Raw genomic sequence first — 27,053 nt, forward strand, 5'->3', positions numbered from 1 at the left:
GGAGAAGCAGGCTCCCCACTGAGCTGGGAACCCAACATGGGACTCCATCCCAGGGCCCTGGGATTATGCCCTGAGCCAAAGGCAGACGCTCAACCCACAGAGCCACCCATGTACCCCTTTCCCTCTATTAATTTTAACAAATTGTTACCCTCCAATGATGGCAAATGAGGTTTAATTTTTTTTCTCTTTCTCGATCAAGAATTTGTTTATGTGTTAATGTGTTTCAATCAGTTACTGTTTTGTTCTCGTTGATTCTCAAATTGTTTTAATTTGGCCTGTGGAAGCTCTTTCTAATAGAATTTAAGAGCCGGAAGGAATCTTAGAAATCAAGTACTCCAAATCCCTAAATTTTATAGGTGAGGAAACTAAAGCACAGAAGTTGGTGACATCCTAATGTGTCACAGCTAATCAATGGTGGAGCAGGGATTAGGATCCAGATCTCTCGAAGCCTCAGCTAGTGCTTTTCCCACTGTTCTAAGAGAGATATCTGCTGTAAATCTTGCTTTCAACTTCTTACTAATATTAAGCAAAATGAGAGAAAATGGCCCATGTTTGTAATCATACATTTTTTGTTTATTAAAATTTATTGTCTAGTCCGGTGGGTGTCATATTTAATAGATTCATTATTTGCTTTGTTTAGAAACAGCAAAGAAGCACCACTGTAGGCTGGGTATTGGGCCAGTCTGAGAGGTGAGTTTGCCTTGAACAGTTTGCTCTCTACAGGTTGAATTTGTCTTGCAGTCACACTTTGACCTGCAGAGTTTTGAAAATTAGGAATTCATTGCCAACATAGAAAAGTAGTGATCTCGTGTACACATTTGAGTTGTCAGCTTCTCTAAAATACTTGACGATATCTAGCAACGTTAGGTTCCCATTGTGATATAGCAACATTCAGTTGCAGTAGAAGAGCTTAAGTGGGCCTGCCCTTCCAGCTTGCCTCCCAGTCCCTTCCTAATGTGTCCTTTACATGTTCATTGTTGGATGACAAATGTGCTGTTTTCCTGCCTGACCTTGTAAGCATTTGAGATAGTGACCCCTTGATGTGAAGAATTCTAGGAAAATTCTTGCAATGAAGGTAACATCAATAATGTAGGCACACACGAACTGCAAGAAAATAGTACAACTGACAGTTTTCCTGCTGCTAATAGGAGATCTTCAGCAGCTTAATCACAAAGAGTAAAACCAATATGTCAGCCAAAAAATTTTGAAATTTTCAAGAAGATTGTTTGAAATAGTGGTTTTCTTCCTGTCATTAGTTGTAAACTTCACCTTAGTGTTAATTATGCTAATGCATATCTATATATAATTTTTATTATAATGAATCATATGAAAAATTTTCATTTTGTAGGTTGAAAATGGTCAAATATTGGTAATTTCACGTGGTTCAACTAAAAAACAGTAATTACATATACTGGGTTGTGTACCCCAAATCTTCCTTTCACAAGTATGGTACCCAAGCAGGTTTGAAGCTCACTGAGGTAGAAGAGGCTTACTCTTAAGTTAGAATTCCCATGGGAAATGGTTAGTGAATAAAGCAGAATTTGCAATAAAATTACAATTAGAAGAAAGTGCTATTTGTGTAGTAGAAACAAGGACGAACAAGGAATTAGAGAAAGGGTGGATAGCGGGTGGTAGGATCCTTAGGGGAGAGCTTCAGAGTGAGAGTGGGTCCAGTGAGTACAAAATCTTCATCTAAAGTCACATATAAATTGTTTTAATTATCGCACTGTTTCATACCATAAGCGCTAAGGATAATTAAGAGTTGGCTATTTACATTTTTATAACCTTGCAGCTACAGAAACTCAAGTTTAGTTGATCAGATCATGCTAGTATGCTCACTGGCATACTTATAAATTTGCCTTCTCTTTGTATGTTTTTATGTCAATGTTTTTCAAACTGGATGGCAAGCCATTAATTGGTTGTGAAATTGACTTACTGGGTCAGAGTTAGTATTTTTAAAAGAGTGAAGTGAAAGTGTATAAAATATATGAGTGTGTTGTACAGAGTAAGGGTAGTATTGTTTCAAGAAATTTATATTTTAGTTTTAAATGTGTGTTTCTATGTGTACATGTGAATATGCCAAGTTGAGATGCAAAATGTATTTTTTACTGTGGGTTGAAGAAAAAAGTTGAAAGCCATATTGTTCTAGTTTGGTATTTTGAGTTTATGATAGAGTGCTTGTTCACTATTAATAGTGAGGCTTTAAACTCAGAGTCCTGATTCTTATTTTGAATTTTCAAATCTGTAATTCTTTAATAATCTTGCTAGACATGCAACCAAATAGTCTTTTAACTGATTCCAGTGCATTTATTTGGGTTTCCATCCCTCTTCTTCCGTCCTTTGAACACTGCCGAATTGATTGATTCATTTTCCCCCCCTCCCAATTTGTACTGCAGAGAGAAACTGACTGGCATGGGTAGATCAGTAGCCTTGGAAAGTGTGTACTTAGATTATTACCTTCTGCAATGATTGATAAACACTAAATATGTGGCTAAGTGGAGTGAAAAGGTGAACTACATGCATTAATACCAAATCCTCAAATTTATTACCAAAACACACCTTATTTTTTGGTCTGTCTTCCAGATTGGGCTTTAGCAACAGTCCGTCAGTTTTTTCATTCAGTTCAACAGTTCATGTATTGAGTGACTACTGTGAGCAAGGCATGGCCCACATAGTTGCTAAAGGTTATAGTCAATGGAAAGTGAGAAGAAAGGGGTGAGCTGCCTGGGCACTGGGTCATACAGTTGTTGTGAGGGTTTTGAGTGGTGGCATAGTGAAGCAGACAGTGCCTGAGCAGAATAAACCACAAGTTCCTAAGCTCTTCTCGGATCTTTGCTAGGTGGTTGACCTTAAGCAAGCAAGTTATTTAAACTGTTTGATTCTCCGTGTCCTTCAGTGTTAAATGGGGAAATTCTCACATAGGGTTATTTGGAGTGTGACACATATTAATTCCCCTCCCCTCTTTTTTCATTTCTTTTTTTTTAAGATTTTATTTATTTATTTGTTTGTTTATTGGGAGAGAGAGCGAGAGCGTGTGCGCGTGTGTGCGTGCCTGCACCAGCAGGTGTGTGTGCATGGGGGCGCTGATGGAAGAGGGGTGGGGGGGAGGAGCAGAGAGGGGAGGGAGAGGGAGAAGGTCAAAGGGAGGGGGAAAAAATCTCAAGCTGACTCCACCTGAGTGCAGAGCCTGACACAGGGCTCTGTCTCAGGACCCTGAGATCATGACGTGAGCCTACATGGAGAATCGGATGCTTAACCGACTGAGCCACCCTGGCGCCCCACTTCTTGAATTTCTTATACAGCTTTTCTTAACTGCCATTAAATACTGGTAAGGTCCCATGTTGAGGTGAAAAATGATTACTTTTTAAAGGAAAGCATTTTAGGGGCCGTTGTAGCTGCCTGAGAAGTGATGCCCAGTGCCTAGTTTTGGCATGAAGTGACTAGTGAGGCAGGGAAGGATGGAAGAAGCAGAGCTGGCTTCCAGCCTATGAAATTTGCTTGCTAAACTGAATCAATAACTCTATGTTACTATAAATAGCAGTCTTCCTGTTTCTTTGGTGTGCTTGTGCCTGGGTTATTTAGGATTATAATCTTGATTTGAGGACTCTGTAGGTATTTTTTTGTCCCTAAATTATCTTTAAAGAATAGGTCTTCTGGGTGCTGCCATTTTTTGCAGCTTTTCAGGACCTCTTCTCTTTATTTGTAAAATGAAGGGCTGGGTTAGTTAGCTGCAATTCCTTTAAGCTTTAACATGTTACTATTTCCAGGAGTTGGGTTTTCTGTTGTTCATTAAGTAATTTATATCCCTCAAAACATTGCTTTTGTTGGTGGCTGTTTTTCCCTCCAACAGTGTTTATCAGAGTTCCCCTGGAGGTTTGGTTGGAGTTTTCTTCCTCTTAGGAAGGGAAGGGTTCCGCTGAAGACTAGGCACAGGTGGGTTTGGAGGACTCTCACAAAGGCACGCATGGCACTGTGTCCTCTCTGCATACCTTTTACAGATGCTCTGGCTGGACAAACCCAACCTAGCTCCCTGGCTCTTGAGTCTCTGCTTTGGTTGCCTTAGTTGAGAAAACAATGTCCCCTACCCTGGAACCGCCTCACAAGTAACTGCAGGGGGCAGCCACAGGTGCTTCTCACCTGGGAACTTGTCAAAACGCAGCTCCCCACTCCCCACTCCCAGCGATTCTGATTTTAATAAGCCCAGGATTCTGAATTTGAAACAAGTGTCCTTGTTGATTCTCATGCCAGGTTGGCTCTAAAGCCTGCACTTTGAGAACCTCTGGTTTACAGTATGCTACCTTGGCTGTTGGAAAGATTGGCAGGGGAATTTAAACTTTTATGAACAGTCTTCCTCTGAGAATGGCAAGCCTACTTCTTTCTTGTTCATAATTGGGATGAATTTATGATTTTTATGGAAACAGGTGATTTTCTGCCTGGTGGGCTTGTCTCTCAAGTCAGGCAAAACCCAGTGCTTGTCATTTTAAGACCACTTACCAGAGGCCTTGTCAGAATTTGAATGTTATGCAATTTAACCCTTTTATGTTGGCTCCTGTATGGTGGATTCAGTCTCTTAAGCTAAAAACAGATTAAGTTGATTTTAAATATGTAAATATTTTGTGTTGTGTAAATTAGTTAATACTTTAAATGTGTCTCACTCGTAGGGCATGAAGGTTTGGAGAAAAAAAAATTTCCGGGAAAGAAATAAGTTTATTTTAGTAACTTGATTATTGAACTAACGCCTTTTCAATGTAATCATCACTACTCAGGGTGAAAAGTTTGGACCCTTCGCTGGAGAGAAGAGAATGCCTGAAGACTTGGATGAAAATATGGATTACAGGTTGATGTGGGAGGTGAGGATGTCATTGTTATTTTAAATATTTAATGTTTTTCTTTATACTATTTCGTGCATTTACAAGGCTAAGTTAGTACGTATTGATTCCAGTTGACTATTTAAACACTGGAATGTTTCAGTTTTAAGGGACCTGAGTAGCTTGAAAATTTAGCATTAAAAAATATACTGTTGAAATATCTTACTAGACAATTCTTCTAGAACTCAGAAGTTTATAGTTCATCATTGAAAAAGGAGTTTTCCATGCATAAGGATGTTTGGATTTTAAAACGAGCGTGTTCTTGTACTGGATTAAGAATTCAATTTCTGTAAATGAAATTATACTTTTCCTTTAACTTTTATTTCCCAGTTGTAGTTCTGATTTCTTAGAAACAGTTCTGAGCTCCTTGTTGGAATGAAAAATACCACTTTAAAATGTACCTCACCTATGTTTCAAGAACTGTGACTTTGTAGACAGTCTTTTGCAATCTGAAATTTCCCTAATGCAGTGATCTGTATATGCAAATGTACATCTGTATGAGAATTTTCATCCTAGTTTATGCCAAGTATATTTGTTGCTGAGGGAGAGAAATAGAGAAGTAAAGGTATAGAGATTGTTGAAGCAAAGACTTGGAAAAAACTCAGTTCCAAGAATTGTATTTGGTGGGTTCCATGCGTAGGGTGGGAGCTGAGCTCTGTGTAGGTGGGGCTGAGAGAGGTAGGATCAGTAAATCAGGAAGTGGTAGAATAAAGGGGTAGAGAGTTACACATAAAAAGTCTCTGAATGTGTATTTATCAGTTCGAGTCTGCAGAGCAACAGAACCAATAGGATGGAGATATATATTTTTTTTTCAAAGAATTGGCTACATGATTGTTGGGGTGGCAAGTTGGAATCTGTAGGGCAGGCTTACAGGCTGGAAACTCAGATAGGAGTTGACATTGCAGTCTTGAGGCAGAACATCTCTGGCAGGTCTCAGTTGGCAGTTAAGGCTTTTGACTGAGGATGAGGGCCGGCCATATGCAGTATTGGCCTTAATCTCCTTTACGTACAGTCAGCTGACTGTAGGTGTTAACCATATCTGCAGAATACTTTCACAGCGACACTTAGGGTAATATTTGATAAATACCTGGTTACTATAGCTTAGCCAGCTTGACATAGACAGCCATCATAGTGTATTATCTGCAAACAAAATAGATTTTTAATCATCATCCGTATTGCTGAAACTGCTGGTGGTAGGGAACAGTGTTTGAGGAAGGATTCTTGAAAGGTTTCTACAGTGCGGGTGATGGAAAATGGAAATTCATAATATAGTCCTCACTGGAAGTTGAAAATGTTATTGATTTGCCTAATTTAATGTGCTGTTTTAGTTGTTTATTTTATGAATGTAAACATATTTTCAGTGGCTTTCACTATTTTTCTATAAGGTCTTAATTTTCTCAGCAGTTATTTATTTATTTATTTTTTACCATGAAGGTTTTCAGAAATCAAACAGCTATGTGACAAATAAAAAGATAACCTAAATAAGTCACAAATACACAAATACCAATTATTTAAGAGGTTGTTAATGGCTTTTGATATTTGTTCTGAAAATTTTAGTGTGGTGGGTTAATGTTTTGCACAGCTGGTTATGAGGCATTGAGAAACAGATAATGATTGTAATTTTTATTAAAGAAAGATTTGCCTATAGGAAACGTAAGCAGGCTGTTTCTGAACTGTTCTGTAGCTGACAGTACAGCAGCGGATCATCTAGTTTTATATGACCTATTCCCATGGGCCTTTAATGTCTTTACATTAGTACTTGTTTTCACACACCCCTACCCCCTGTCCTCTCACTCCACGGCCCAAAGAACTATTGATTTTATGTGTCGTACGTTCAGGTAATGTTACATCCACTTAGCGATTGCTATTCTCTATTTTATTTTACTTCTTATTTACTATCCGGGTTTTGAATAAGTAATAGTCTTATTACTTAAAAAAATACTTTTTATGCAACTCAGAAGAGTATTGATGAAGAGTCTCCCCTTGATGAGCCTGCTCTTTTCACTTAAGACCTTTGATCCTTTTAACCCCTTAGTTCACATGTCCTTCTACCCCTTCCTCTAGTTCTTCTTCCTCATAGTAGTCTGGTTTTCAGTTCAGATTGTCAGTCAGTCTTTTCTCTGCTGTGCTGTCTGGGGGAGCAGTGCAGGACAGGGGAACACCTCTCTCAGTGGTTTGCCTTTGCGGGGGGAACGTTTAAAAAACAATCAACACCTTTTGAATTCCAAAAGTTTGCTGCCTGCTAGCTTTAATACTGTTACTTATTAAGTTAACTCAATGATCTGCTTCCCAGCCTTGAGTTATACTAGTGAAGTCGCTTTTGTTATTTTGCTTTGGAGGTTCCAGACTCAGAAGGAGCAGAGAGAAAGGAGAAAGACTCCTTCTGCAGTCTTCCCCTCATGGAGCCCTTTGAGTCCTCTCCGAGGGAGGTAGTGAGCTGCCCCTCTCCGGTGGGTACTTTGGGACTGGTTATTTAAGTCATTTCTAATTTGACCCATAGCTACAAATTTAACCCCCTGCAGTTCTCAGATAGGTTGTCCTTCTCAAGCCAGTAGTTAACTTAGTCTATGTGTGATTATGGAACATGAACCAGATCCTTAGGACAGTCTGGAAAATGGTGTCATGTGAGAGAACATGTGGCATAGCTCTTCCTCAGTCTCTATCTGCACTTTGCTTATGGCCATCAGTTCTGGTGGACAGGGCCAGGAACCCCTAGGTGGCCATTTCATGCCAAAGAACTTGGAGGCACCAGTTAGGAATGAGCCTACTGGTGTGTGTGAGGCCCTGTGAGTTTGGGACAGGATATAAAGGGATCTAATGGGATCAATTGATACTGTCTGCTGTGACCTTCTCCTCTCCCTCCAGAGGTACAGGTTGGAAATTTACTGATGCCCACTGCTTCAGAGAATTCACCAGCACCTCAGCCTTTTTCTGTGTGGGCCACCAGAATTTGAGATTCAGGTCTGAAGAGACTAGTCTCATCTGTCCTTCAGGCTTGTTGGTATCCTCAGATTTTTGCTTTTCTTTTGGAATTAAGCTCATTGGTAGAAGATTCCTTTATTTCTTGGGCCTGAGGCCAATCATAAAGCTTGAGGTTGGAACCAGTGCCTGATTGTAAATACTTCCCATGGATAATTTAGTGGCATGAGCCCAGTTGTCTGTATTGTATTCTCTTCTGTAGAACAGTCTTTTTGTCTACTTTTTTCCAGGTCGTTTGGCGCTTGAGGTATATTTCCTTCCAGTCTGTACCTGCTCAAACTTGCTCTAAAACCAAAATCCATTCATGTACTGTGGCTAAAACTCTCAATCGTCCTTTGTTTTTAAATCTCCCTGAGCTTCTTTTTCTATAATACTTTCTTCAGTATTTCAAGGCACAGTTCAAATTCCTCCTGTCTAGGCTCTGGGTCTTTATGCTTCCTGCACATACATACCTTTAAGTTTTGGCACCTATAGAATACAACACAGATTGTACTTTTTCCTCGCCCAGCCTATTATGCAGGTATTCCAAAGTGGCTGCTGGTGTCTGCTTGAATCCTCCAAACAGCTCTACTCTGTTTGCAGTGGGTCTTCCCTTCCTTTTCCAAGACATCCTTTTGCATCACCTGTAAGAAGTTTTTGTCTAGAAACTGGTCTGGTAAGTTGTCAAAACTTGGTATCATCCTGACATTTCCAGTGGAGTCATTCATTCCTAAACTTTGCATCTATTGTGAGATCACAAAGGTCTCAATCCCATCCGTTTCTCTCTCCCGCTCATGCTGGGTCCATGTTCCTTTCCATCTTTGAATAGTTCAGCAGGTGTAGTTGGGTATTTGGTGGTGTGATCTGATGCAGATTGAGCAGAATACCATGCTACAATTTAGTAATACTGGATGGGCCTCTGTGGACAAAATGTTCTTGCTGTCAGCTAGTTAAGAACTCACATGCAGAATCCCAAAGAACCAGGTAAAGCCTGGAGAGTCAAGTGAAATATCTAAATTCTGAGTGATGTTTTTACAGGAAAAATAAAATCTCTCTTACTTAGATACACGTTGATTTCTTGCTATTAAACCTTAGAAAAAAAGTATCTATAACTGGGTAGAAAAGTAATTTCTGTACATTAAGAAGAAAACAACACAAGACTTAAACTTTGCTTTTTAAAAAACCCATGCGTTACTCTTAAGGAGCTTGTGGTCTTGCAAGGATTCCAGAACTAACACGTTGTAGGGTGCATAAAGTATGATGAGAGAAATCAACTTTACCTGTATGATTGTAACTTAATGGCATTTAAAAAAATCTTACATTTGTTTACTTTTTAAAATCTATTGCCTTGAGGATTGATGAGCAAAAACTACATTTTTTTTTACATCTGAGGCTAGTGGAATTACCAGGGCTGTTAGTCATTACATTCTGCTAGGTACCTGTATATTAAAAAATGCAAAATATCAAATAATCATAGTTTTATTTATTTTTGTCAGCAGAAAAGATTCTGTACCTCTTTGTAAATAACATGCTTTCAAAAATACAGCTAGAGAAATATGATTACGAGATTTGTAGGTGTTTGTAAGAATTGTTAATCTCCTACAGTTATAGTAAATTATTATTTCAAAATACATGTGCATAGCAGGTGAACTGGGGCCCCTTCTGTGTTGGTCTTTAAATATGGTTTGTTTTGGGGAACTTCTTTCCTAGCCCCCAGGACTTACACATTGGTGATGTTTCCTAATTAATAACCCTTCTATCTCTCTTTGGTTCTAACCAAGGAAGAATGGGTAGGAGCCAGTTGAAGATTAAAATATCTACCTCATTAATAAGCATACAGTAACCTCTAAGTTCATGGCTCCAGAAGAGCTGGATTGGAGAATATGACTGGGGCCCACAGTCAGAGTGGGGACTTTATACTCTGCTTCTTAAATCTTGGAACATGTTGATGATGAAGAGGTTGAGGATAAAGGGGGGAGATGAAAATAGTGATGATGTAGAAGAAGGAGAAAGGCTAAATAGGAAGACAGGAAGATATATATGGGTTAACAGAATAGTAATAGATTCCAACCTTCCTTTTATTTCTTAAAATTTTATGTTTTCTGGGAGCAAGTTATCATCTCCTATTTTTTCCTTTTGTGTTCAGTTGCTTTGTTTTAATGAGATTTCTTTATGTTTTTCTTCTCTTTATGATATGACTCTCTACTTATTTTATGGGAGACTATTTTGAGCAAAATATAATGGGAAAAAATGTCTATCCATTTCTGATCCAAGTTACTTGTTATCCAGTTTTGTCTCAAAAATCTGAATGTACTGGTGTGGAAATAACGTATCACCAAGCACTGTGAGAAAGAAGAAAATTTTCTCCCTTTGGTCTGCTGGAATCTAGAGAGTGTTCATCCTCATGCTTAAAATCCTTGACTTCTACTTCTTTCTCCAAAGGGCTAGGAGAGTACACTATGTCTCTATATAAATATGGACATTTAGCATTATCATCTTATACAAGCACTTTGCTAAATAAAAAATCTAATGAAATGGAATTATATTAAACAGGGAAAGGATGAGTTTGAGATGTTTGGGTATTTTAGTGTTAAAAAGAGAGGAGAGAGAATGGGCAGATGCAAATTTGAAAAAATAATGGCATCAAGTGGGTATTTAGATATGACTTGTCCTTGGGCATGCCTAATTAAAGTTTAACATGATACCTTTAAAATAAAATTTTCTTCTAATGGTGACTTGAGTTCTGCCACTTGATGAGGAGTCATCCAAATTGTGTAAGATTTTTTTAGAATTGACACTTTCTGTTGTAATTTTGTTCCTGTTTATTTTTAAATTGTGTTTTTCTTTCATGGAGAAAGAAAGAAAATAGCTCTAAATCTTAAAAGTATGTATAAGTTTCTTTGTTACAGTGAAACTAAATGTTTATATAAAGGATTTGATGCTTTTTCCTTAGAACAGATAAGTTTAAGACCTTCCAAATTTGATTTGCTTAATAAGTACTTTTGCTTTACAAATTTGATTTGCTTAATAAGTAGTTTTGTCAAAAAAATTAAAGGCAAATAAAGATGTATTCAGATAAGCAAAACCCAACAGACCTATACCAAAGAAATGCTAGAGTAAAGGTAGCTCTTCTGGGAGAAAGAAAATGAGTTCTGATGGAAACATGGAAATGCAGAATAGAGTGAATAGCAACAGAAGGGAAATATATGGATGGATAAATATAAATGTTGGTAGTACTAAACAATTATAGTAATGTTTTATGGGTTTAAAAATATGAATAATTTATATAATGATAAGAATAATTGGAAAAGCAGGAGGGAAACAAAGGGAATTTAAGAGTTCCAAAGTTTTAGCATCATCAAGGAGATTTAACTAAATTTTCTAAAATAATAGTAAAAGATTGTTTAACTAACAAGTTAATTAAAGGAAAAAATTGGATAATAAAAGAATTTTCTTAATGCAAAATCAGGCAAGAAGTGAGAAAAAAGAAACAACTGGGTCATATAGAAAGTAAATACTAATATGGTAGCTATCAATCCAACTAGATCAATAATTATATTAAATTTAAATGGGCTAAATATTTCAATTAAAAGACTATTATTAATGGATTGAATGCAAAAACCAACCTGATGTTCCTTAACAGACAATTTTAAAATATGAAGACAGAGAATGCCTGGAAATAAACGCATGAATAAAGATATATCAGATATAACTTCACCAGTATTTGACAAGTAGACTTTAAGGAAGTGAACATTACTAGAAATGAAGAGGGTCAGTACACTAGAAGATATATATATTTCAAATGTGAAAGCAAAAACTGAAAGAACTAGCAATAGACATAGACAAACACAATCCTAATGGAAGACTTAAACACATCCTACTCAACTGCTCAGAGAATAAGCAGGAAGATAAAACTGGAAAGGAAAGAGAAATAATCTGATCAATGTAATTATTAGACATGCCCTAACTGAGATATGTAGAGTACTACCCAGTGATGGTTGATCAAATGCATATGGAACGTTTACCACAATTAACCATACGCATAAAGCATAAGTCAATAGATTTCAAAAGATGCAATCCCATTAAAAATCCTAGCAAGTTTTGTTTGGTTGGTTGTTTTGGTGGAAACTGATTGTAAAATTGATGTGAAAATCCAAAGGGATATGAATTAACCAAAGCAGCCTTGAAGTGAAAGATCAAAACTGGAGAACTTACACTATCAGATATCAAGACTTAATATAAAGGCATTCTAATTTAATACTGTAATATTGGCACAAGGATAAGACAAATAGACACTGTTTTTGACAAAGACGTCATCAATACGGTGGGGAAAGGATGGAATTTTCAATAACAGCGAGGGATCAAAATGATATCCTTATGGAAAAAGAGTATTTAGGCCCCTAATTCACATTGTATATGCAAAATCAATTTAATATGATTATAAATGTAAACATGTCACGGGAAAGCAATCAACCTTTGGAAGAAAATGTAGGAGAATGCCCTTATGATCTTAGGGTAGGTGGAGGTTTCTTAAATTAACAATAAACACTGTAAAGGGAAAAATGATACATTGGATAACAGTAAAATTAAGAACTGTTCATCAGAACATACAATAAAGAGAATGAGAAAACACATCACAAAGGGGGAGACATTTGTAATGCATATGTCTGAAAAAAGATTTGTATCCTGACTATATTAAGAACTACAATTTGATAAAAAAAAATTAAAAGAAAAACAGGCAAACACTTGAACAGACACTTCACACAATAAGATATCCATATGGCCAATAAACATGATGGTCAGCTTCGTTAGTCATCTGGGAAATGCAATCCAAAAGCATAATGAGATGCCATGATATATTCACCAGAATGCCTAAAATTAAAAAGATAGATAATGTCAAATATTTGCAAGGATTATCTGAAACTCGTTTACACTGATGCTGGGTTTTTTAAATCAATACAGTCACTTTGGAAAACTATTTAGTGGTATGTACTAGAGCTGAACATGATACAATGTGGCCATTCCATTAGGCGTATTCCCAGTAGAAATATGTTCATATATTTACTAGAAGCCGTGTACAAGTATTTTCCTAGCAGCATGATGAGAAGTTGTCCCAAACTGGAAATAACCCAAATGTCCACCTATAAGTAAATGGCCAAATGCAGTGTAGTATATTATTAAGCTTTGTGTTATAACTGTGCTTTACAACATGGGTGAATCTCAAAAACATAACATGAGTGAAAGAAGCTGGAGACAAAGAGTCTGCAGGATTTTGTTTATATAAATTTCAAAAACAGGTAAGGCTAATTTATGAAATTATAAATCAAGATTGCTGTTATCTCATTGTGAGGATAGTGACTTGGGAGCGGGGACCTGGAAAGTCTTCTGGGTGCTGTTTCTTGATCTGTCTGCTAGTTATATTGGTGTGTTTACTTTGGGAGATTCATAGATCTATACACTTAACGTTTCTGCATTTTTTTTGGTAATTATGTTACATTTCAACAAAAAGTTACTTTAAAAAATAGAATAGAAGAGTGAACTAAAATGCCCAGCTCATGAATTTCTACTTTCTCTCTTGACCAGAGCTGTTAGGTTGTGCTGAGACCTAAACATTGAGAGCACAGCCATATGAATACCTGGATCAAGAGCCCAGGGAGGAGCAGAGATGTCAATAAATTTGGGCTGTTCCAAGACCAGAAACAAAGCCAGTGTGGCTAGTGGTTAGTGCATGAGGGGCACTGGGTTAGAGGTTAGAGAGGTAGTTATAGGTCAGATCACAAGGTTTTTTTTTTTTTTTAAAGATTTTATTTATTCATTTGAGAGAGAATGGGAGAGAGAGCACGAGAGGGGGGAGGGTCAGAGGGAGAAGCAGGCTCCCCGCTGAGCGGGGAGCCCGATGCGGGACTCGATCCAGGGACTCCAGGATCATGACCCGAGCCGAAGGCAGTCGCTCAACCAACTGAGCCACCCAGGCGCCCGGTCAGATCACAAGGTTTATTCCAGCAGCTAAAGGATTGGATCAAGAGAATGATACCCTCTTCATGCCCTGAGAAGAACACTGTGTCTTCTGGGTGGAGAACAGGCTCCTGGAGGGAGGTGAGAGTGGAGCAGGTACACTTGGTCTGCTACTATAGTCCAGGAGTGATTTGCTGGAGGCATGGACTTGGGCCTTAGCAGTGGAGTTGGTGAGAGGTGGTGGGCTTCCAGGTGTATGTTGTTGGAGGTAACTAACAACGATAAGGCTCGCTGATTGATTGTGTGTTGAAAGGGAGGAATTCAGAATGACTTTTAAGTTGTATCCTGAACCAGGTGGGTGGAAGGTGGTGATGGGTGTGAGATAAGGCATGGGGCGAGTGAGAGTGGAGGGGGTGGGGGATGGGTGGATTACTGCATTGTAAACTTTGGAAGACCCGGCATTGTCCTATTGATCTGTACCCCTTAGGTCTTAGCACAGATATAGGTCATAAATATAATTGAAGAAAAGTTAAAGTCATTTAATAGTATTGAATAAATCATTCATATTCCATAAGTATTTTTTATTGAGGTATAATTGATATATAACTTTATACTAGATTGAGGTGTATAACATAATGATTTGATATTTGTATAGACTGCAAAATGTTTACCACAGTAAGTCTAGTTAACATCGATATTCAGTAAATATATTGAATAAATGTATACACTATTTTTACCATTGGCATTCTTAGAAAATATGTAATTTAAAGGTTAAAAAAGAAGAAACTTCTTGATTCCCCTGGTATTTTACTGTGTTGGGTTTGCCTACTTTGTAGACATCTTTTATTTATCGCTGTTGCGAAATGGTGATTTGACTAAAATATGGTTTTTAAAGGAGCTGATTGGACATGAAACTGGACATTCTGTTTAGATGTTTTTTTCGTTCTTTGCAGTTATTTTGTGAATACAGCTGTTCTGATGTTTGGGAACTTGATTCAGCCCCAGCTTTCCAATGTGTTTCAGTTTTTGGGAAAAGTGTTTTCAATCTTAAAATCTTTTATTTTTCTTAATGTTTATGGAAGTCCTTTTAGGTGTTTGGAACAAAGAAATCTCTTTACCAAATGTTTTTCTTTTGCAGACGATAACATTTTGTTTTAGGTTCCAAATGGAACCACTTAGTGTAGACATTAGTGGGAGGATACCACCTAGGAAGCCTTGTAGAATGCTGGGAATCCTAAAACAAATGCCATAGTGCATCCCTCCTGACACTAGTCCTCTAATAAGGGATAAAGCAAAGCAATTGAATGTTACATATCTTCTGGAAATTCTACTTCTGGAAGTTTGTTTTGTGGTTGTCCTTTGTCTGCCCTTCACAAGGTGGCTCCCACTTGAGGTTGGCAACCAACTTATGGCCATTCAGCCAAACCTGAGGTGTAATTAGAATAATGTTGGGAATCTAGGCAGAGTAGTTTGGTTAAACAAACAAAACAAAACAAAAAACAAAAACAACTCAATCTGTATTGTTGGAGTATTTTCACCATATTTGTGATTCTGATCAACTTAGAGCACCACAGAAATTTTATCAAATAGATACATTTGGCTACAAACAACAGCAACTCCAACTTATTTGAATAATGAGGACATTTCCTCAAATGAGAGGAAATTCAATAATTAAACAGGCTTCAGGGCTGGTTGATTAATTAGCTTACTGATGTTACCCAAGTTCTCTCCACCTCTTGGCTCTCTGCTTTGCTGACCTTGGTAGTGGCTTAATTCTCAAGCTGATGGCAGGTACCAAGCACATTTCAGACAAGTAGTGTCCATAAGGAGCAAGAACACATTTTCAGGAATCCTCTTCCTAATATGTCACATATCCATTCTTGAAATGGCAAAAATGGGATTGCTCTTACCCAGTCAGACATAACCTGGAGCTGGTATAGGTCAGCTTCATAGGTGAGGGTGGGCATTGGAACAAGTTTATTTAGTGTTCTTTAGGGGAAGAGGGTGGACAGAATGTATACTCCCCATGAGAGTGACATTATTGGTTCATACAGCAACTCTGACTCAATGCTTACTCTGTTCCAGATGGTATATTAGGCAGTGGGTTTACCAAGAGATACAAAAAATACCTGGCAGAGAAGGTAAAGCTTAATATCTGGTAAGGAGTGCAGTATGTATATTTTCCCTTATTTCTATATTCTCCAAATGTTTTGATTAGAAAGCACCCTTGATTAAAGTCTTTGGTTATCAGGACTTTAAAGTCTTTGGTAATCAGGTTAAAAGAATAATTCTAGAGTTTGAGGCAAGTATTTCAAGTAGAAAGTATAAAGGAAGGGAGGGAAAGTGTAAATGAAGAGAGATGCATGTATCAACCAGATTATTATATTTTCAAAACATTTATTTTTCATTACACAAGTCACATGTGACTACATGATGTAAAAAATTAGAGCAATATACTTGAAGTTAAAGTCCCACATTTTCTTTTTTCTGTGTATCTTCTCTTGTAAATCATTTTGTGTGCATTTCCATACATATGTAATACCAGTAGGAATTACATGAATTTTTTATGTCTGTCTTATTTCAACATATGCAATAACAATATTGCACATCTGAGATGTGATTACTGAGAAAGCCTTGTCTCCTTCACTAACAGTTTACACATAAATGTAGGAGGCATTCGTGAATGTTTTTATAGCAGCTTTATTGAGATATAATTCACATACCATAAAATTCACCATTTAAAATATACAATCCAGTAGTTTAAAGTATGTTTATAGAATGTGGAGTCATCAGCACTATTTGATTTTAGAATATTTTCCTTACCCCAAAAAGAAACCCTGTACCTATTAGCAATCATTTTTAATATTTTATGTACCCATCAGTGTCTTGTGTAAAATTACATTTTAAAGAGTCATATTTCTCTAAATAATTTTCTGAACACTTTAAGTCGTTATAGTGAATGTTCCATTAACTTCTTAGGACTAGTTTCAGGGAAAATATTTCAGATCCTTAGAAAGATCTCTGAGCAATGAATATATGCATTTTTGGAAGTAGAACCGTTAGCAGTCCTGGGAGTTTTATTGGGAATTGGTGTATGTTTTGGTATTTATTGCATAAATAAAAATAAAGAAATTTTATGAAATTAGTGGTAATCATATTTCCTGTATTTTTAGATTTCTAGCTGCATAATAGAACAAGAAGACAGCTAGCAAAATAAGAGAAAATCACCTTTAAGAAAGTACAGTGTTGTGGCATTAGGGGAACTGATATTTGTTACCTCCGAACCCTGTAATAGCTAATAATTCTATTTTCTTTATACTGAGAGCCAAAAAAATGAGGGCCAAGGGGGACAACCTGAGTAATGTATTTACATTAGAATCTCTTAAAAGCTTTTAAAAGATCTTCTAAGATGACACTTTAAAAGCACCGTATTTAACCTTAAGTGTGTAGACCTCCACTGTCCAGTATGATAGCAACTGGCTACATGGCTGGGGCTGTGAGCACTTGATATCTGGCTAGTATGACGATAAACTGAATTTTTAATTTTATTTACTTTTCAATAATTAAAATTTAACTTAAAAAACTAAAGCAGTGTAAAATATTTTTCACTTAAATGCTGCTTTATTTTTTGGTAAGACTATATTTTACTTTTCTGCTGCATGATGTGAGATAATCATTATACTGTGGGTGTGTGTCAGGCATGTGCATTATTTTTTAATATTTTATAGAAATATATCACCAGTTTTTTTGGTGTCAGCAGAATAATTCAAATGGTTTTCTGAAGATAAATCAAATGATTTTTTTCTACACACCCATGCAACATTGTAATGTGTTTATTTGAATATTTTATGTAAACAGCATGAGTTACTTTTGAAATTGGTAACTTCATAGAAATATTTGTTATACATTATATGGTGTATGTATTTTATATGTATTTATAGACGTTACAATGTTTGTTTTAATACTATATCATTACATTAGCTTTCTAGTGTAAAAACAAAGTACGGAAAAATATTTAAGCATATGAAGTATATAACTTATGCAGACTTGAGTGCAGATGCAGAAACTAGAACAAGAAAAGATGGAATGAGAATGGAAGAAGATATGCCACAAATTTCACAATAAAGACAATTTTATTTTCTGTGATTGAGTAAAAATAAGCTATTTTCTTGTAAAGAAAAGAAGCAAATTAGTAAAGATGACTATATGGAGAAATATTTTCAGCAAATACAGAATGAATTTGATGACAAGTGTCTTCTCAATATTAAAAAAAGAATTTATGAAATTGTTTGCCAGAAATCAGAATTAAATGTATAATAAAAAATATGTTTGATTTCAACAGTATCTGAGAGTGTAATTTTGGCCACCTTGGTTCTCACTCTAAGGAAAAAAGAGAACATTTTCAGTTGGAGAGTTTATAGGAGAAATTATTTCAGATGTCAAATTTTTTTGGAAAATTACAAGGAAAAGCCTAAAAGTGAAAGGTCAAATAATTGCCTGTAGAATACATGGCCATTCTGACAATAAAGATCAAAGTGAGCCAAAGTTTGAAAAATTGCACATATTTTTCTTTGGCTTTAGATGAGTCATGTGACATGAGATTCTACCCAGTTAATGCTTTCCACATAGTTTGTTTCAGAGGATTTTCAAATTTACAAAGAACTATCAGTACATGGCCTAAATAAATGAACTTGGGGTGTAGACTTAAAAAAGTGGCTTTTCATGGAGGATGGTACTTCAGGTATGGTAGATCAAAATATCAAGATTTATGGAGTTTTTTTTAAAAGAAAGATGAATGTTTCCCATATGACCTAATCCTACTATATGATACATATTGAAAATATTTGCATTCAGTTTTCTGAAGTAGACTCTCTGAAAAGTGTTATGGATTCAGTTATTAAATTCATTCATTTATGTGCAAATGATTTTAATCATTGCCAGTTTGGAATTATTAAAAACAGTAGAAGACAATGAATTTAATGATTTTGTGCTCTTTGCCAGTATTCAATGGTTGAGTTATGGACGAGTTTACAAAGATGACTGTACTACTAACTCTTGAAAAAAGAAGACTTGACAAATACTCAAAAATCAAAGACAAAGAACAATTTCATTGTGATTTACGTTTTCTCACCAATATCACGCTGCATGTAAGTGAGCTAAATTTGAAGCTTCAAGGAAAAGAAAAGCATTTTATAACCTAGCTGGTTGTTGAAATTGAAAATTTCAGTAATACAAATCAATAACAATGTCTTTATATGTCTTAAAAATGAATAAATATACAGATGATTTTAATTATAATATGCAGTGTCAAGTAAAGCTGCTGCAAAAAACTACAAGAACGATTTGATGAATATTAATAACAATAAATTTAGGCTTTTCCATTTATACAGTCTCTCTGAATTCAGTTTTATGAATACTCTTTTGATATAAAAGCTAATTAATTTACATAACTTGGATAGATGTAGTTTTGAAACTGATGTGCATTTTCTTCAAAGTCAAATCAGTTCTTATAAAAATGTGGAACCAGTTTTGTCAATATAGATGTGCACACATAATTTCATTATTGGGAAAATTATAAGTATCTTTGGAACAACTTTGTGAACCTTTTTTAAATTATAAATTTTATGAAATCTAAACTGAGATTAAGTATTTCTGATTTAAAAGATAGCATACAAATTGATATGTGGTATGCTGTAAGTGTAAAATACATCCAGATTTCAAAGAGTTTGAATGAAAAAGGATGTAAAATGTCTTATTAATAACTTTTATGTTGATTACATGTTAAAATGATAATATTGTGAAATGTTAGTTTAAATAATATTTATATTATTACAATTAATCTTTTATTGTTGTTCAACGTGACTACTATTAAAATTGCTTATGTGGCTTATAGTATATGTCTATTGGATAGTACTGGTGTAGACCATGTCAGGATTAACCTGAGCTCCTCCTTGGGGCTTAGCTTATGGCAGAATTGGATAGCAGCATAGGTCATATTTATGGAGGCAGTTAGCTTTAATATTTTAGTTTGTGTATCCTTTACTTTAGGATATACATTTGGCACTTGATCTTAGCTTTGGCTTATTTCTTTTTCTATTTTGTGTATATTTTTTAAATTAATAGACCTTACTTTTTAGGGAAGTTTTAGATTACAGCAAAATTGTCAGGAAGGTACAGAGAGTTCCCATGTAGTCTCCCCTGCCCTGTCACACACAGAGTTTCCTTTATTATTTACATTTTGCATTAGTGTGGTTCATCTGTTACAATTGATGAGCCAATATTGATACATTATTACTGAGCTCTGTAGTTTACATTTGACTTCTTTGTGTTGTACATTCTATAAGCGTTCTGACAAAGATTTATATCTTTGTATTTTACATTCTTTGTGTTTTGACAAATGTATAATGACATGTGTCCACCATTACAGTGTCATATAGAATAGCGGCACTGCCTTAAAAATCTTCTGTGTTCTGCTTATTCATCCATCTGTTCCTTCCCTCAGTCATAATAGTTTTACCGCCTCCAGAGTTTTGCTTTTTCCAGAATGTCTTACAGTTGGAATCATATGGTCTGTAGCCTATTCAGACTGGCTTCCTTCATTTAATAATGTGAATTTTAAGCTTCCTTCATGTCTTTTTGTGGCTTGATAGCTCTTTTATTTTTATCACTGAGTAGTATTCCATTGTATAGATGTACCACAGTTTATCCATTTACCTCCTGAAGGTAATTTTGGCAATTATGAATAAAGTTGCTATATATATTTGTGTGCAGATTTTTGTGTGGACACAAATTTTTGACTCATTTGAGTAAACACCTGGTAGCATGACTCCTGATTGTATAATGAAAATGTTTAGTTTTTTTAAAAGCTTCCAAACTGTTTTCTAAAGTAGCTGTTACCATTTTGCATTGCTATCAGCAATGAATGAGAGTTCCTGTTGCTCCACATCTTCCCAGCATTTGATATTGTCTGTTTTGGATTTTGGCCAATTCTAATAGATACGTAGTGGTATCTCATTGTTGTCTTAATTTGCAATTCCCTAATGACATATGATGTTGGACATTTTTTCATATGCTTATTTGCAAATTGTACATCATCTTAAGTAGGACATCTATTGAATCTTTTGCTCATTTTGTTTTCTTATTGTTAAAGTTTTAAGAATTCTTTGTATCTCTTATATGCCAGCAAAGAATTTCTCCCAGTCTGTAGTTTATCTTTTAATTTTCTTCATAGTATCTTTTTAGAACAGAAGTTTTTTAATTTTAATGAAGTTTAAATACTCAGCTTTTCCTTTCATGGATTGATGCTTTCAGTATTGTATCTAAGAAAGCCATCACCAAACCCAGCATCACCTGAGATCATAACCTGAGCCGAAGGCAGATGCATAACCAACTGAGCCACCCCAGTGCCCTGCAGATTGTTGTTTAATCAAGAAGTGACTTTAATGAATTTGTTTCTTATGGAGTCATAGGTACAGTAAAGTACAGAGATAAAGTTCTATAGAAGTTAGCTGGTCAAAAATTGTGTTGCTTTTGTTGAAAAAAAAAAATTGTACTACTCTATGGAATGTTTAGTTACCATTATCGGAATTATAAATAATAATAATATAATATAATATGATTTGATATAACACAATAATATAAATATAATTATTATAAATAAGTAATATTTGAGATTTCAAATTTACCTGGGTGACTTCACTGACAGTTTTTTTTTAAATAATTAAAAACTATTTCCTTATTTTATACTTCTTTTGTCATGTGGCCAGAGTTCCCTACATACTACATTTTATGATTTCCTGGGCATTAAAAATGAAGTTAGCATAAAGATAAGGCCATTTTAATTGAAATCTTTTAGACAGCCCAGAGTTAAACTTTGGTACCAGGAGTGGAAAAACAACTGAATTGCTAAATTGAAAAGTTATCCCAGGAACAGAATATGGTTATCCCAGCAGCTGACCACATAAATGACTGCAAAGCTACACAAACGTTAACTTGATTAGTTCACTGGCAATTCCAACTTGAATGATGTGGTACATGAAAGAAGCCATGATCAGAAATTATGGGTGTTTGGGGAGAATACTATTTGCTACTTGTAAAGGTCACGTGTGTTTCAGGAACAGATCTTCTATTTATTTGGTGCTATAAAAATATAGGTGAACTCACCTCATGCTCTCTTACTTATTAAGCTTACGATCCTGAACTCTGACTTGTTGAACCTACCTTGTCTCAGAGTTAGGATTGGAGTCATTTTCAGCAAGTAAGTCTTCATGCTTCTCATAAAGTATATTTCGTTTATAATAAATTATATGTGATATTTCTCAGATGAAATTTTTCTGGATAGGTCTTGATGACACAACTATTTTGAGTCTTACAATGAATCCCCTATAAGAGTTTATTTTGTTTGTAAGGATTCCTCTGGATTTAACTGATTCTATATGACATTATAAATTTTTCTCCAGTATTTTACTGAAGTTACATAAAGCAGAATACATCCTAGTTCCTATAGTAATAGAGAATGAAGGTGGTTTTTATTTTTTTAAAATTTTACATGCATTCCTTTGTGTCTTGGGGATTCCAAAGACTTGTTGTAAGTAGAATACTTGGATTCTTCATCAGATATATCTCCACTAAATAAAGCTTATAAAATTTTAATTTTATCCTGAAATATACATCAGACCTAGAATTTATTTCATGGTCTTAAGTGTTTTTTTCAACTTTTTTACTTTGTAGGGTTTTTATGTTTTTAGATCTTGTTTCTCTTTAGCTATTTGGCTATATAGTCAGTCTTCCTATAATGTGATATGTATGTTTCCAGAATTCAATGTGCTATGCAAAATTGCTCAATAAAATCTATGAGGCTTATGGGAAAAATGGGGTTAGGGACATGATGTGAAAAAAAATCTCCAGTGACACATAAAATAAAATATAAGAATCTAATAAAAATGGTAGTAGTTTTACACATATTAAATGGTTAAGCAATACATAAATACTGTAATAAATATGTCAATTTGCTTTGAAAAAGACCTGAAGAGTGTTTGTGGAGGTATGTGTCAGGAGGGTTGCAACTTGTGAGTTCCAAAGAGGTAGTGGAAGGAGGGTTATCTGAAATTGGTTGGAAGGTTGTAAAACCCAAAATGGATGGGTATGTCTCATAACACATATGGTAAACTGAAGTAGGTGGTAGGTATTTGAGGTGGATGTGTTTTGTGTATTTCTGTGTGGCTCAGTTCAACTAAGTGCAGTTTTCTTCATCCACTTAGTGTTTCTGGGAGACAAAATTTGCACAAGCAGTTGCAAAATTTGTGTTATGCTGAAATTTTCCCCTACTCACATTGGAACCCAACTGACACTTTCAGAACAAACATCATAGCAGAACGAACTATATACACTTGAAATACTGATAGTTTTATAAAACATTTTCATAAAAATGTTTTAGAAATAACTTTACTTAAATTACTTATCCAACCCAACATGGTACCTACCCTTTAAACAGCTATTCCCTGCAAAAATAAATATCTGGAAGCATTTTCTTATTTAAGGAGTAGCTACCAAAATGCTCACCCCTTTGTACTTTGCTCCTTGTCTACTACTTTTTACTGAATCTGTCACTACCTTCATTGCTCTGTCTACATCACACTTTCCCCTTGCCCTTAGATTAATCATTTCCCAGCATTTCATCTGACTTTTAACTTTGGCTCAGTCTTTCTCTATGGCCACTTTTCTCATGGACACTTGGGTGAGTCCCATTCTAACTTGGCTTGGCCCCCAGAAACCATGCTCAACCTTCTTAGTTGCTTTGCCTGCTGGGCACAAGTGGACGTGCGGCTTCAGGATTGCCCCTGTGAGGTACTTGAAGTGTCTTGACTGTCCGACACTGGCTGAGGAAGAAACTCCTGCCCTGTATTTCTAATTCTACAACTGGTGAAGACAACGTGGCTGCTTTATCTCCAGATCATTCTCAGCGCAGTGCTCTAGGCAGCCACCGTGGATCAGAATTGGCGTGCAAGCTGAAAGCTTTTCCCTATCTCTGTTTTAATATGTTTTCGGGTTTGTGTGGCACAGGCCTTGACTTCCAGGGTGGCCTGAGCCAGGGCCCTGGGCAGGTTAACAGGGAGATGCAGAAGGTTTGGCCACATGCCTTCGGTCACCAGATTTGGCACACAGTCCACTTCGGACATCCCAGTCAGTTCATCAGGGGGGCCTCTTGACATCACCGAAGGCCAAGAACACGTCCATCCACTGCATGCTAGAGAAGAGAGCCCGTCCACAGCCCAGTGTTGTGACCTGCTGCCTGAGAGACAGATGATTATGCTGCCCGCTCCACAGGCCACACTTAGAGCAGGAACCTTCTCCTTCCTCTTCCTTACAAGGCACCGCCATGGCCTCATGAGCAGTGGCTCTAGTCCCAGGCCCTGGGCAGTAGGAAAGACAGAGAAACCTATAGCCAGGGACTAGCTTTCTCAGGTACCTACAAATGCCTCAGTACTGGACAAGAGAATGAAAGACATTTTCAGAACAGGGTTGAATAATAGTGGTGTGATAAGAAATCTTGTCTTACTCCCGATTTTAATGTCAGCGTTTATGTGTTTCACCATTAAGTATATTGGCTGTGATTTAAATTGGATATTATTTTCATACTGAAATTGTTAGGAATGCGGTGACAAGTGAAACCAGTCAAATGGAGTTAAGTCAGATGTTTCATTTTTAAAATCTTCTCTTGAGATTTTGAAGCAGATATCCCATTTTAAATTCTACATATTTATCTCTTCTTCATCTACCAAGTAAAGACAAAGAAAAGATAACATTTTACTACCTCCGCTTCCTACTCCCACTTTCCAAGTTTTGTTGATCTGTGATGAAAGTCATTAGTATGGACTTCATATATTAATCTTCTGATTCAATAATGGAATTTTTTACTGTTGGATTTTTGAGTTCCTGATTTTGATCACTTGGTCGATTGGGAAAACCTTCATCAATGAAAGTAACCCCAAATTTGGATAAACATTTTATAAAGTGTAGATAATAGCCCAAGATGCACGAGGAGCTAATAAGAAAGCACCTATTTAAATTAGTTTCTATCTGCAGTCCCAGAAAAAATAATACACTTGGTGCTGAAATAAAAGCTGTTCTTGCAGAAACTGTTTATTAGTTTTTGAGAAGTCATGGAGAGTAGGGCAAGAAAGCCCCCAGTGGGGAAAAGGTAGATTCTGGAAATGATCAAGTTCTTCAACTACAGAATTTTGGAATGAAATACCAGACACATTGCTTGAGAGTAGTTAAGTTAGGAAAGTGGCAAACACTAGAAACTGGTAGGGTATAATAGAGCTTTAGTTAGGTCAAATGTTTAATGTTTAATGGTTATGTAAGCCCAGAAGAGGCTTGCAAATCTGAAACTCGGTACCCATTAAACAGCTCCCCGTGTCTTCCTCTCCCCAGCCCCTGGTAACTATCTTTCCACTTTCTGTTTCTATGAGTTTGGTTACTTTATTTATTTATTTTTATTTTTTTAAAGATTTTATTTATTTATTTGACAGAGAGAGACACAGTGAGAGAGGGAACACAAGCAGGGGGAGTGCGAGAGGGAGAAGCAGGCTTCCTGCTGAGCAGGGAGCCCGATGCGGGGCTCGATCCCAGGACCCTGGGATCATGACCTGAGCCAGTGGCAGACGCTTAACGACTGAGCCACCCAGGCGCCCCAAGTTTGGTTACTTTAGATACCTCATAATAAGTAGAATCATACAGCTGACTTCTTTCAGTTTGCATAATGTTTTCAAGATTCATCCATGTTCTAGCATGTGATGGGATTTCCTAACTTTTTAAAGCTGAATTTTATTTCATTGTATGTATACACCATATTTTGTTTATCCATTCATCTGTTGATGGACATTTGGGTTGGTTCCACTTCTTGGTTATTATGAATTGTTCTGTTATGAACATGGGCGTGTGAACCTTTTTTTTTGAGATCCTGCTTTCTATTCTTTTGAGTGTATACCTAGAAGTGAGTTTACTGGATTTTTTTTTTTTTTAATCTTTTTAGGAACCTCCATAGTATTTTGTACAGTGGTTGCACCATTTTACAGTCCCACCAATGTTGCACAAAGGTTCCAATTTTTCCACATCCTTGCCAAAACTTGTTAGTATTTTTTAAATAGCAGCCATCCTAATGGGTATGAGGGATAGATAATGTTTGAAGATATATAGTTGATATTCAAAAGCTGTTAGTAAAGTAGAATGATGGACCAAATGCTTACGTGATGAAGTATGGCTAAATGTAAAGCCAAATTTTGAAGTTTAAGATGGGGGGATACCAGACTTGATATTGACTCATATGCAAGTGTCTTAAGGGTTTACTTGATTTATATGGACATTTTGTTTAGCAGTGTTACTTGGCAGCTAGATCAAAAACCCAGCCTGCAATAAAAGAAGTAGAGTGTTGAGATCATGGCAGAGAATAGTGCTGTTGTACTGTGCACTGGTCAGATTGTATGAGGAGGGTCATGTCACGTTCTGGGTGTTAGTTATGGATCCAGAAATTGGTAAACAGCTGACATTCAACAGAGAGCAGCCATACACAGAAGGGGTTTAGAAACTGTGACCTCTCAGTCAGTTGAGAGAACTGGGGTTCTTAACCTGAAGAAGACTAGAATCATACTTGTCTTCATATGATTTAACATGGTGTCATGAGGAAGATGGTGGCGGTTTAGTTTTCCTGTTTGAGGACAGAGCTAAAAAGCAAAACAAACAACACAACACATGTGGGACTGGAGAGAAGCATGTTTCTAATGAACATGAGATAACCTTTTCTGTCAGAGGGGTAGAGTTCCCCTTTGAGGGAAGTGTTTGAGCTTAGCCTAGGAGGAGATAGAAGGGGTGCTGTGCAGGATAGTCCTTTGCTAGATGGAAACCCAGCAAGATGGAGCTATGTAAAAACTGTTAGTTCCTTCTTTGAGCAAAAGAGACTGAGAAGCTAGAAAAAAACCAGTTGCATTCACAAAAAGCCTGAAATCTAGTAGTGTCCAATTTTGCCTGCCCAGTCTGAACCCTACCTAGAACTCTGAGCTAACAAATTTTTCCATTATGAAGAGTCTGGAGTGCCAAGAGTCCACTCTGGGTTGATGGTGACCTACAGTCTTTTTCCAGCGTGCCTCCAAGTGCCATACAGATCCCAAGACCTGACCCACTGCTAACCTCTCTACACTTGTCCTCAGAGTTCCTGCTTCACACTTAACTCTTTCATTATAATTTTACAGTACTTTCCCCTCCCCATATGTG

The 27,053-nt window shown here is 36.4% G+C and overlaps 1 protein-coding gene across 1 annotated transcript in view; it reads left to right on the forward strand.

The window, feature by feature from the left end:
• Positions 1 to 27,053, forward strand: part of PRDM5 (PR/SET domain 5) — a 191,851-nt gene that overhangs the window by 14,260 nt on the left and 150,538 nt on the right. Inside the window, 1 exon segment of the mRNA XM_081812941.1 lies at positions 4,767 to 4,850. Coding sequence (XP_081669067.1) covers positions 4,767 to 4,850 — 84 coding nt within the window.

Source organism: Leptonychotes weddellii, chromosome 2 (assembly GCF_054177405.1).
Source record: "Leptonychotes weddellii isolate Sample4059 chromosome 2, ASM5417740v2, whole genome shotgun sequence".
Taxonomy (NCBI): Eukaryota; Metazoa; Chordata; class Mammalia; order Carnivora; family Phocidae; genus Leptonychotes; species Leptonychotes weddellii.